This window comes from Manacus candei, unplaced genomic scaffold, assembly GCF_025592945.1.
Source record: "Manacus candei isolate 608988 ecotype Guabito, Panama unplaced genomic scaffold, ASM2559294v1 h1tg000019l, whole genome shotgun sequence".
In the NCBI taxonomy this organism is placed as follows: domain Eukaryota; kingdom Metazoa; phylum Chordata; class Aves; order Passeriformes; family Pipridae; genus Manacus; species Manacus candei.
This window is the reverse complement of record NW_026138067.1, coordinates 8,434,220-8,446,077: the sequence shown is the minus strand read 5'-3', so window position 1 is coordinate 8,446,077 and position 11,858 is coordinate 8,434,220. Positions and strand designations below refer to the sequence as shown.

The window sequence follows — 11,858 nt, the reverse complement described above, 5'->3', positions numbered from 1 at the left end:
TGAATAGAGAGGTTGCTGCAGGTGTTGCAATGCTGCAATACAGTAAATGTTCAGCTCAGCTTCATTTAAAATATGGATTACCAGTATCCAAAAAATGAACCGCTATGAGACTACTCTGCAGCAAATGTTAGAAATGTGCATAACTGGACACAGCTGTATGCAACAAGTGGAATCAAAAGCTGATGGATAGCACGTGATGCTGGTGGTACAACACAAAATACCACATTTTGAGTGCTCCAGAATTTCCCCTCCTGGGAGGCTCCATTGCAATGCCAGCAGCTGCCCGCCCTGGAGAGGAGTCAGAGGCAGCAGAAAATACAAATTTGCAAACGCAAATATTTTCAATTCGTCAGAGCAAATATTTTCAATTTGTCAGAAATAACTGTTTTATAGGAGAAAAGGAAATATAGTAAAAAGAGTGAACTGAGGACTTAAAAAGTCAGCATAGGACAGTGACAAAGATACTCCAGAGTATTTTTGAAAACAGGTTGACTGCAGGTCAGTTAAAACAGGCTCACTCACACACAGTGACTGGCCTTTATGCGAGTGACTTCAGCCGTGGGAGCAGGCAGCCTAAGTGAGGATGCGCTACCTACTTAGAAACACGTTTGGGGTTCCACACAGTACAGGAGGGCGACTTCCAAACAGCCCTGGGAACTCTCTCGGAGAAGTTCGCAGGGGCCGGTTTGTCCCGGAGGGAGCACCCGGTGGGCGCAGGGAGCGCGGAGCGCTGGCACACAGCGGATCCCGACCCGCCTGCAGGGTGTCCCGCAGTCCAGGGCCGTGCCGGGGCCGTGCCGGGGCTGGGCCGGTGCCGTGCCGGTGCCGTGCCGGGCCGTGCCGGGCGGGGCGGGGCGGGGCGGGGGGCGGCTCGGCCCCGTGACGGCTCCGCCCGGCCCAGCCCGCGCAGCCCCCGCTCCCGCCTGCCCCTCGCAGCACATGACCCGCCATGGAGGGGCGCTGGCGCTGCCCAGAGGTTTGGAGCCGGGGGAGCGAGCGGAGGCTGCCGCCGAGGGGGCGGCACAGCCGGGCGGCGGACAGGTGAGGCGGGGGCAGGTGAGGAGGGCGGGGGCAGGTGAGGAGGGCTGGGGCAGGGGCAGGGGCGGGGGCCGGCCGGGCCGGCCGTGGGGAGCAGCCGTACCTCTTCGCCCGGTCCGCGGCGGCTGCCCCGCAAACGGAGGCCGAGGGGCGCGGGGCTCATCTCCGGCGGCAGCGGCCCCGGGCGAAGTGCGGGCGCGGGGCGGGAGGGGACGGGCCGGGCAGGGAAGCGGCGCAGTCCCCCAGGCTGCTGTCGGGGCGCTACCCGGAGTCCCCGCTGAAGCCAGTGTTCCGTGTTCTGTCGTCCCCGTTGGTTTCCCGCACCCCGACCCAGCGGCTGGAGATGAGCGCTGAAGCGGAGGGGCCGTCGCGGGCGGATGGTGCCGGCGCGGACAGCACGAGGTGACGCCGCCTCAGGTACCGTGGCTCCTTCAGCATCCTCGGGGGTGCGGGCGGCGCTGGGCGTGCAACACCCCGCCTGACCTCCGCGTAGGTGGAGGCACCGCTCGGAGGCAGCGGGGGCGGTGAGGCGTCCCTGAGACGGCAGCCAGAGCCGAGGGACACATTCCCAGCCTGGATTGGCCGCCCCCCAGGCGGGGCAGTCTTCTCTGCAGCTTTGTTGTGTTTTTGATCCAGGAGAGTGTGGGCTGCTGCTGGCAGCTACAGGATGAAGTCGCCTCCCTGCTGCATGTCTCTTTCTTCCCAAGCATCCCTGGACGAACCAGGGAGTAGCATGTCCCTGGGTTCGCTGAACTCCAGTGTTTTCTCCAGTGAGGAAGAGCAGGGGCCCCTGCTCCAGAAGGTCATTCCCCCCTTGGACTGCTTTACTATCAATGTAGGAGGCAGCCGCTTTGTGATGTCCCAGCAAACTTTGTCTTGCTACCCTGACACCCGCCTTGGCAAACTGGCTGTAGTGGTCTCTGCTGCCCGGGATGTGGCCTCTGGCCTCCTTGAGCTTTGTGATGATGCCAACCTTGTGGAGAATGAATATTTCTTTGATCGGAGCTCACAGGCATTTCACTACATCCTGAATTACTACCAGACAGGGAGGCTGCATGTGATGGAGCAGCTTTGTGCACTCTCCTTCCTGCAAGAGATCCAATACTGGGGTTTGGATGAGCTCAGCATTGATTCCTGCTGCAGAGACCGGTGAGTTGTGGGAAGATGAGGTTTGTGGGATAGTGGGCTGCGTAAGCTCAGCACTGACTTGCATTCAGGGACACACAGATGAGAGACCCAGCAGCGAGGATAGGTGAGGTAGCAGTGCATTCAGAAAAGTGTGCTCAAAGCTGGATGAGTTCAGCCCCCGAGTGCTGCTCTAGAGGTGAATGGGTGTCAAAAATGGGAGGAGATGTATTGGGGGAGGTCACAGATAACCTTTGCTGAGCAACAGGTTGGCAGTGAGGTCAAGATAGTGAGACCCTAAAAGAAACAGGGTCTGGGTTGTCCTGTACTGGCTTCAGACTGGCCATGGAAGCTCAGATGTTTAAAGAGGACAATGCTGGAGATGAAAAAGGTTGTGAAAGGAGAGATACTCCTTCAGTCATTCACTTTGAGGTTATCAGAGTGATTGGATGTGGAGTCAGGCACGATGCTGGGAGGATTTGAATCCTCCCCACCCCACACTTTCATTTTGAAGGATTTCCAAATCCAAACAGGAGAGGCAGAAGGGGGGGCTGGTCACCTGCCAGGCTGAGTGTGGGTGGCATGGCTCCAGCAGGAGCCATGAAAGGAAGCATCGCACATGGATGTAGCAGCTTACAGGGAGGGGGTAGCAATAGCGGGAACATGGCTCACTGGAGACAAATTGTAACAGGCAGTTTAGGAACGAGGTGGGTTTCGACTGAACCACCCCCAGGATGTTTCTGTTAATTCTATTTGTAGTTCATTTTAATTTTTTTCCACCATTTTTAATGGTACTGGTTTGGTTTTTTTGTGTTGAAGAAATGAATTTTCTAAAGAGTGTAAGTGCTATTTATCTAAAGTAGTTATGTCAAAATTACTGAAAAGAAACAAGCAATCTCACCTCAAAAGGATACCAGTTATCTTATGCTAGTGGGTTTAGTTCTGTAGCTGAGAGAGTTGGAGCCCAGTTTTTATCCCTTTCTTCCTTCCCTGACAGGTGTAACTGAAAGCTCCTACTTCTCTGGTGTACTTTCAGTATGTTTTTGTTTCATGCAATTATTCTGTAAATGTACTCTTGCTCTGAAAAATTATGTATTTGCAGACTGTAAATTTTGCTCAGCACAAATCCGTGTGCACTTTGTGTGAGGACCCATATATTTAAAAAAAGAAAGATACCTTGCCATCTTAGTATGTATTGATCAGAACTTCATTTTCTGGCTTTTAATATGCCATCAGTTTTAGTATTGCAAATAAACACCAATGTAATAAAAATGCAATATCATTAATCAAACTGAGGATCTGGGGATGCCAGAATTGCTTACAAGAGTGCATGTTATTCATGCAGCAGATTCTGCTGTAGTCAACATGATCCATATAAATAAAATGATATGAGAATAAAATTACTCTGCACATAGAAAGTGTCGCTGATGTGAAATGGGGGAATAGAAATATATCAGGTCAGTGGAAACATGCTGCAGGGTCTCAGTTAACAAAATCTTCAACCATATGCTTGATATTAGGGTTTTCTGAGTATGATATACTTTAATGTGTATTAATGTGTGATGACTTGCATGGTACAGGATGAAAAGCATATGCATATTAGTATTAAAAATCTTTTGGGGGGTGGTTCCTGGACAGGTACTTCAGGAGAAAGGAGCTGAGTGAAGCCTTAGACATCAAGAAAGATGCAGAAGAACTGGATGCCCAAGATGAAGAAGAGGACTTTTCTGGTACCCTCTGTCCCAATGTCAGACAGAAACTTTGGGAAGTTTTGGAAAAGCCTGGCTCCTCTACAGCAGCCAGGACTTTTGGCACTTTGTCCATGGTTTTTGTTGTTGTGTCCATTGCCAACATGGCTTTGATTTCAGTAGAGCTAAGCTGGCTGGCACCACCACTACTGGATGCCCTCGAGTACCTGTGCATTGCCTGGTTCACAGTGGAGTTTGTTCTGAGGTTCCTGTGTGCACGAGATCGGTGTCGCTTCCTGAGGAGTGTGGCAAACATTATAGACCTCCTTGCTATTTTGCCATTCTACATCACCCTGCTGGTGGAGAGCCTGTGTGGTGGTGAGAGCTCCCAAGAACTGGAGAACGTGGGACGTATTGTCCAAGTGCTGAGACTGCTCAGAGCCCTGCGGATGTTGAAGCTGGGAAGGCATTCGACAGGTACTTTTGGCCATAGCAGTGGTACTTCTTAGTTTTGCTGCCTGCAACAGTAGTCCCTGGGCACAATCCTCTGTTTTGTGTGGATTTCTGCCAAAGCTTTGAAAAATTAGATGCCAATAGTAAATCATGGTCTCTGTCCTGCAATATTAGCCTGTTCTGAAGGTGGTGATGATCATTCTTAAAATGCACCCAGTATACCCTTCCAGGATTCCAACCATGAAGCAGGAATTGGTTGATGCCTGTCCATTTGTTTTGAAAGCCATCTCTGTGAATTGGCCCCAATTCAGCAGGAGTTACAGTGTGCTCACAACAGCAGAATGTGTCTCTATTTTTGTTCTCAATGAACAATGGGATGGAGTAGCTTTGATGCTACTAAGCATAATCGTAGGGGTTTGGGAGGTATCTTAAACTTGCTCTCAACCCTAGATTATTCCTATACTGATGCATAATTATCCCTTAGAAAGCAGTTGAGAGGAAGCTTATAATGATTTGGTCTGGCAGTGTGTTAGTTTTGCTTCATTATAAGTTTTGCAGGGTTTGGTAGAAGTTTTTTGAAAGAAAGGCTTATACCCACTTTGAAAGTAGCACTAATGTGAATGCATTCCTCTCAAATTGTATTTTGAAAATAAAAAAAATATTTAATCTCATCAAGGCACTTTTGTGCTGACTAACAAAATAGTCATCCAAAAGTATGTTGATTCTAGTTATAAAGTTTCTGGTTTATTGCATTTTACTGTTACAGAATGAATGTGTGAAATTCAGTTCTATGACTCTTTCTATCAGTTTGAAAACAGATGTTTGAGCTGCTTGTATAACTGTAAACTTCAAGTACATTACCTTTCATGGATGGCCAAAACATTTGGTCCTATTTATTCTTAAAGTCATTATTCAGTATTACCACAGTCTGTGTCACAGTGTTGAGTGCCTTTAATAATTCCATATTAGCTAGAAGTGAATTAATCATATAAAAATCTAGTATCCTAATCTGGAGGAATATCCTAATCTGGAACCAAAATATTCGTTCTTTTTACAGGGACCAAAATACCAGTTTCAAAGTACAAAACACAACATATATATCTGTTTAAACTACTCAGAGCAGTGTTACCATCACTGTGCTTGCTTCTTTGATAGTTCAGTTGCTACCCATTTAGGTCCAAAATGCTAAATCAGATCTGTATAATTTAAATGTAGAAACTCACTGTTTTGATCTTCTGTCAGAGGAAATGCTGCTACTAAGATGAAATAAATAATAAATGTGCTAATAAATCAAAATAGAAACACTTGCAGATATGAAGTCCAGTTTCTAACCAGTAGAGGTATGTTGCAGAAGAGAGCTTTGTTCATGTGCTTCTAAATACATCCTTAACCACAAGTCCTAATATAAGATGAACCCCATAAGTATCATATACAGAAACCATCCTCCTTGCACAGCTCTAGGCAGATAAATCTCAGTGTTCAGGGGTGGTGCTTGCAACTCTTCTGCTCTCTTGCCTCGGATCTGGCAGCTTAAAGCTGCCTCACAACGAAGCTTCCAACTCCTGGCTTCTCAGACCTGACAAAGCTTCATGCACTGCTCAGTTGTTTTGTATGGCAAGAGGAGTGCAAGGTCAGAAGTTGTAGGCAGCAATTCTTCTTTCACCTAGTGGAGGTGTTCACAGTCACGAGAACCTCTCTGTAGTGCTGTGCAGAGCCATAACAAAGCTGAGATCACAACTGCAGTCTGGCCCTGCTGTCAGAGGAAAAAAACATCAGTTCTTTTCTTCACTTTCAAAAAAGGGCAGCTGAACCCTTTCTGTGGGAAAAGAACAGAAAAAGAAATGAAAAAAGTAATTTCTACCCCTTCGGAAGCTGAAGCCAGCTCACAGGAGGAATGTGATACCTAGGAACACCTGGTCTAGATTGATGTGAGTAATTATTTATGCAAAGTGCTATGCTTCATCAAGGAACCACTGAGAATTCAGTAGTACCTCTATTCCTTAAATATATAGCTAGAGGGTGAGACTACTCTTCCAAGATATCAAAATTATGGATTTTAGTCCCTTCAAGAATAGATGAGAAGTGAACCTGCATTTATCTTGTTTTCTGATGCTCCTCAGCTGCTGTCTTCTTCCTGGGGCCTTGTTTTCTCTGAAGTTTTGCTAGTCCTCCTCTGGGAAGCACTTACAGAGGGACTTTTTGAGAAGTAGGATGTGAGCATCTTACTTGTGATGGCAATGGGCATATGTCTGAGAAAAGACAGTAACATATTTCAGGCTGTCATGCCACTGGAGACATGAAAAAGTGAAACTTCAGCACTTTTAGTGCTAAAAATTTAGGATTATTTAAACACTGTGTAAATTGAAGCTCCTGAATATCAGCTTGTAGTGTCAAGTCTTTTTGGGCAATAAAGAGATGGAACTTGACCTGAATGGCAGAAATGCTTCCCCTTCCTACTCCCAGGGCTGGGGCTGCTTGCCAGCCTCACGCCAACTCTGTTACAGCACCTTAGCACCTTGCAAGCATGAGTAACCAAGCTGTCACATCTCCTGGCAAGGAGTTCTCATGGGAAGCCGTAAGACTTGCTGAGGTGACTGTGCTGGAACAGCCCTAGTTTGGCCATGTGCTAGAGCTCATAGACATTTTAAAAAGTTACAAAATAATATAGTAGAATACTTTATACATGTGATTATATACCAACTGATTCTCACTTAGAATGAGATGTGGAGTCCAGTAACTTGTCCGATTCATAGATTTGTCTAAAAATGTCTCCTGACTTCATCTAAAGACATGAAGAACTATATCATAATTTCAGGTGAGGATAATGGAACTAAGAATAATAAGAATAAAAAAATCAGACTCCTGAACAATTAGAATAATTAACCATAGGAAAACTATTTTACTGAAGGTGTCATCAATGTGATATGAAGAGTCAACAGTCACTGTTCTGTTCCTCCTTATTTTAATCTCGTTTATGTGAGAGATGCATTTTTTCTAGCTATAGTATTTTCAAGATCCATCATAAGGTACAAACTCTAGCTTTATAGTATTAATTTATGCTTTGAAAACAAGTGCTACAGGGATAATTTTAAATCGGAGTACCTTCTTCCTAGCTCACCTGAAAGGACTTACTACCTTGTTCAGTAGGAAGTTTTACAGGGAATTGTATCATACTAATTTCCTTGGAAGATGAGAATTTGATCTGGGTCCTTGCAGTTATCTCACAGAGCTTTTGCACTGCTAATATTAGTGTTTCCAAAATATGGAGGTAGTCATAATAAGAGAGAAAAGATTTCACTGATATATCTTATTCCCCTTGTGCTACAGATTTAATCTATATCATTGTAATAAACATTCTAACTAACAGATCATAGTTACAGTAATATGAAACTTTGATATGGGCAAGTTCTTAACTGGAGTTGTTAGCAGATAGCATTGAAAAAAACTAACAAAACATTTCCTACAAACTGTAGTGTGTACTTCCATTTTTGGCTGTACATAAACGAAAGCTTTAAAACCCACTAGACCTGCAGGGGAAAAGAAAGAGCCAAAAGCAAGACATTTAACATCTTGTAGTTTGAGACTGTGGAAGGAAAAGCAAATAAAATTGCTTATAACACTAGTGCATGTGAAGTCTGCAAGTAGAGGCAGAGCTCCAGTAAGCTATTTTGCAAACACTAGCTTAGTGGTAAGTTTACCCCATGAAGGGTAATTCATAAAGAATGTGTTTTTTCATTTATTAGAGAAAACATAGCACATTTTTAAAGAACAGTATTAAAAACCAATCCAAAGTCACTTGTGATTCAAAAGATAATTTCAGTCTCCCGTGTGTCTCAGCTGAATTGGTACCTTGTTATCTTCCTTCGTTGTTTACGTGTGTAACATTTATCCATTGCACTATTTTTGGATTTACTTTCCTGCTTGCTTTGTCAGGCACTGTAACCTTGAATCAGTAGCTTTGAAAGGAGTGTAGGGGGTTATGGAAAGTGGTCAGCTGCACATGAACTCCCTGTGCAGCTCACAGGCAGTAGGACTGATGCAGTACATCAGTGAATTAATGGGATTACAAGCTTGCATTGGGAGGCTTTGCTATCTCCAGTTTGGCAAAGTGCGGCTTTGCTGGAAAACTCTATTTTTTTTTGATGTCTACAGATACAAGGTGATAGTTTCTGGGGGGAAAAAGGGGTCAAAGAGAGTCTGCGACAACTATAAAAGGATTGGAAACAGTCCCTAACAAAAAAAAAAGTTACTGAGTGAGCTGGACTGGGCTCTAAGCACACACCTGGTACCACAGATTTGGTAGCTGAGGGCTGCTTGGTCCAAGAGAAAAATAGGGCAGTGGCTGGAAAACAGAGGCTTGGTACATTCAGCCTCAAACTGTGAAGCAGGTTCTTTTAGTGTGCTTTTAAATAGTTACTTAGATAACATTAAAAACCATGCTAGATCTTCTCTTATAGCCAATTACTAAATCAAGATAGGTTAATTTGTCTAAATTACATGTGTACATGGTTCAAATGATAAGTAATGAGGAGAATTTATATGCTCTGTATTAAGGAAATAGAGATTATGTCAGAAGTTCAGTCTAAGATTATGATCTATTTCTTTAAATCTCTTTTTCCCAGTAGTGTTGAGAACAGCACCTCTTTTTTAGCCTATGGGCAGTGCCCAACTAGACCAGAAGAAGGGTTTGTGGGAGATGTGGTGGTCAGAGGCCATCTTGGGTATAGTGACCATGAAACGATAAACTTTTTGATTCTTGGTGAAGTGAGGAAGGAGCTCAACAAAACCACTGCCTTGGATTTCTGGAGGGCAGACTTTGGCCTGTTCAGGACACTGGTTCAGAGAGCCCCTTGGGAAACAGCCCATAAAAACATAGAGGTGAAGGACAGCTGGACATATTTAAGAAAGAAATCTTAGAGGTGCAGGAGCAGGCCATCCCTATGTGCCTACAGACGAGCCAGTGGGAAAGAAGACCAGCCTGTCTGGACAAGGAGCTTTTGCTGAAACTCAGAAGAAAAGAGAGTTTATGACCTTTGGAAGAAGGGGCAGAACTCAGGAAGAGCACAAGGATTACATTAGGTCATGCAGAGAGAAAATTAGAGAAGTGAAAGTGCAACTAGAACTCAATCTGACCATCACTGTGAAAGGTAATAAAAAGTGTTTTTATAAATACATTAACAACAAAAGAAGGGCCAAGGAAAATCTCCATCCTTTATTGAATGTAGGGGGATCATTATCAAGGATGATGAAAAGGCTGAGGTACTTAATCCCTTCTTTACCTCAGTCTGTAACACAGAGACCAGTTATCCTCATGGCAACCAGGCCCCTGAGCTGGTAGACAGGGAGAGGGAGTAGAATCCAAGTCTATGGGTCTAGATGGGATTCATCCTAGGATTATGAGGGAGCTGGCAGAAGATGTCACTAAGTTGGAAGGGAGTGTTGATCTGCTTCAAGGTAGGAGGGCTCTGAAGTGGGATATGGACAGGCTGGATCAATGCGCTGAGGCCAGTGGTATGAGTTTCATTAAGGTAAAGTGGTGGGTCCTGCACTTGGGTCACAACAACCCCATGCAGCACTGCAGGCTGGGGGAAGAGTGGCTGGAAAGCTGCCTGGTGGAAGAGGATCTGGGGCAGCTGATCAACAGGAAGCTGAACATGAGCCAGAAGTGTGCTCAGGTGGCCAAGAAGGCCAATGGCATCCTGGCTTGTATAGTTTGGCCAACAGGTCTAGGAAAGCTGTCATCACCCCGTACTCAGTACTGGTGAGGCTACACCTCAAGTACTGTGTCCAGTTCTTGGTCCCTAACTACAAGAAAGACATTGAGGTGCTGGAGCAAGTCCAGAGAAGGATAACAGAGCTGGTAAAGGGTCTAGAGAGTAAGTGATATGAGGAGCGGCTGAGGAAGCTGTCATTGCTTCTCCTGGAGAAAAAGAGGTTCAAGGGGGACCTTATTGTTCTCTACAACTACCTGAAAGGAGGTTGTAGCGAGGTGGGGGTCAGCCTTCCCTCCCATGCAACAAGTGACAGGGCAAGAGGAAATGGCCTCAGGCTGTGCCAGGAGAGGTTCAAGTTGGACATCAGGAAGAATTTCTTCGCAGAAAGGGTGGTTAAGCATTGGAACAGGCTGCCCAGGGAGGTGGTAGAGTCACCATCCCTGCAAGTGTTCATGAAACAACTGGATGTGGCACTTAGTGCTATGATCTAGCTGAAAGGTGGTGTTCAGTTACAGATTGGAGTAGATGATCTTGGAGGTCTTTTCCAACCTTATTGCTTTTGTGATTGTCAAAACATGTTCACTAGCAGTTGAAGAAAAACATAAAGCAGTCAGCTTTTTAGATAAGAGATTTTTGCAAAGCTGTGATGACAGCTACATGAATCAACCTACTGACAGCCTTTCTTATCTTTCAGGCTTGCGCTCTCTTGGGATGACTATCGCTCAGTGCTATGAGGAGGTTGGCCTTCTGCTGCTTTTCCTCTCTGTAGGAATCTCTATATTTTCCACTGTGGAGTACTTTGTTGAGCAAGGTGTGCCAGGCACCACTTTCACAAGCGTACCTGGTGCTTGGTGGTGGGCAACAACTTCCATGACAACAGTTGGTTATGGTGACATTAGACCAGACACTACCATTGGTAAGGTAGTAGCCTTTATGTGTATTCTATCAGGAATACTGGTTTTGGCTTTGCCAATAGCTATAATAAATGACCGTTTTTCTGCCTGTTATTTTACACTGAAGATAAAAGAAGCTGCTCTTCGGCAGCGCGAGGCTTTAAAGAAACTCATGAAGAACTCATCCAGCGATTCAAATATCAATGTCAATTTGCGAGACGTATATGCACGCAGTGTCATGGACATGTTGCGGTTAAAAAGCAGAGAGAGAGCAAGTACAAGGAGCAGTGGTGCAGATGATTTTTGGTTTTGAAGTTATTTAACCTTGTATAGCACATAGACCAATTCAAAAATGTAGTATTAAGTGTCTCCTTTTTTATTATTCACCACATAGTGTATTTGCTTTTCCAGGTGGAGTTTTACTTACTTGGATGTACTGAAATAACAATTATATACAAAAGGTAGAATTCATAACATGAAATCTCTCGATGAGCTCTAAAACCTGCTCTCAGAACTGGATTGTGGTGGGTGAATTGGGAAATAATAGATCCATGAAAGTAAAACAATGATGCAATGATTTGTCCATTCTTATATCCCTGCTAATGTATAGTAATAAAGTCTTAATGAAAATTGCCACAGTGTTTTGAATTTTAAACATCTAGGTTTTGTAATTGCACTGGTAGAACAAAAGTCAAAGTCGTTCAGGAAGACTGAAAGGGGAAGTCCAAGAAAGTGAAATGTTGAATAAATTTAGGATGACATTCCTATAAGAAGCTTAATTTTGATCCCTTTTCTTACACCGATCTTCTACTCCATTTGCATGAAAAAAAGGTTATTAGACCAGAGCAGTGTGGCAGGGAGTTAGGGGATTGGAATGCATGGGTTTGAAATTTTCTCATTTGAAGAGAAGCAAGTGGCTACCAGATACGTAAGGGGTATCAGGAGAG

The 11,858-nt window shown here is 44.8% G+C and overlaps 1 protein-coding gene across 3 annotated transcripts; it reads left to right on the top strand.

Moving 5' to 3' along the window:
* Positions 1-1,333: 1,333 nt before the first annotated feature.
* KCNV1 (potassium voltage-gated channel modifier subfamily V member 1) lies at positions 1,334-11,544 on the top strand. 3 transcript variants are annotated; one of them, XM_051785413.1, is made up of 5 exons: positions 1,375-1,455; positions 1,675-2,187; positions 3,802-4,328; positions 10,713-10,934; positions 11,039-11,330. In XM_051785413.1, exons 2-5 carry the CDS (start codon positions 1,706-1,708, stop codon positions 11,209-11,211), a joined length of 1,404 nt encoding a protein of 467 aa, XP_051641373.1. In that variant the 5' UTR covers positions 1,375-1,455; positions 1,675-1,705; the 3' UTR covers positions 11,212-11,330. The 3 variants fall into 3 exon arrangements, with proteins under 3 accessions (XP_051641371.1, XP_051641373.1, XP_051641372.1); XM_051785411.1 differs by having other exon boundaries at positions 1,334-1,455; positions 10,713-11,544; XM_051785412.1 differs by lacking the exon at positions 1,375-1,455 and having other exon boundaries at positions 1,497-2,187; positions 10,713-11,544.
* The last annotated feature ends 314 nt before the right edge of the window (positions 11,545-11,858 follow it).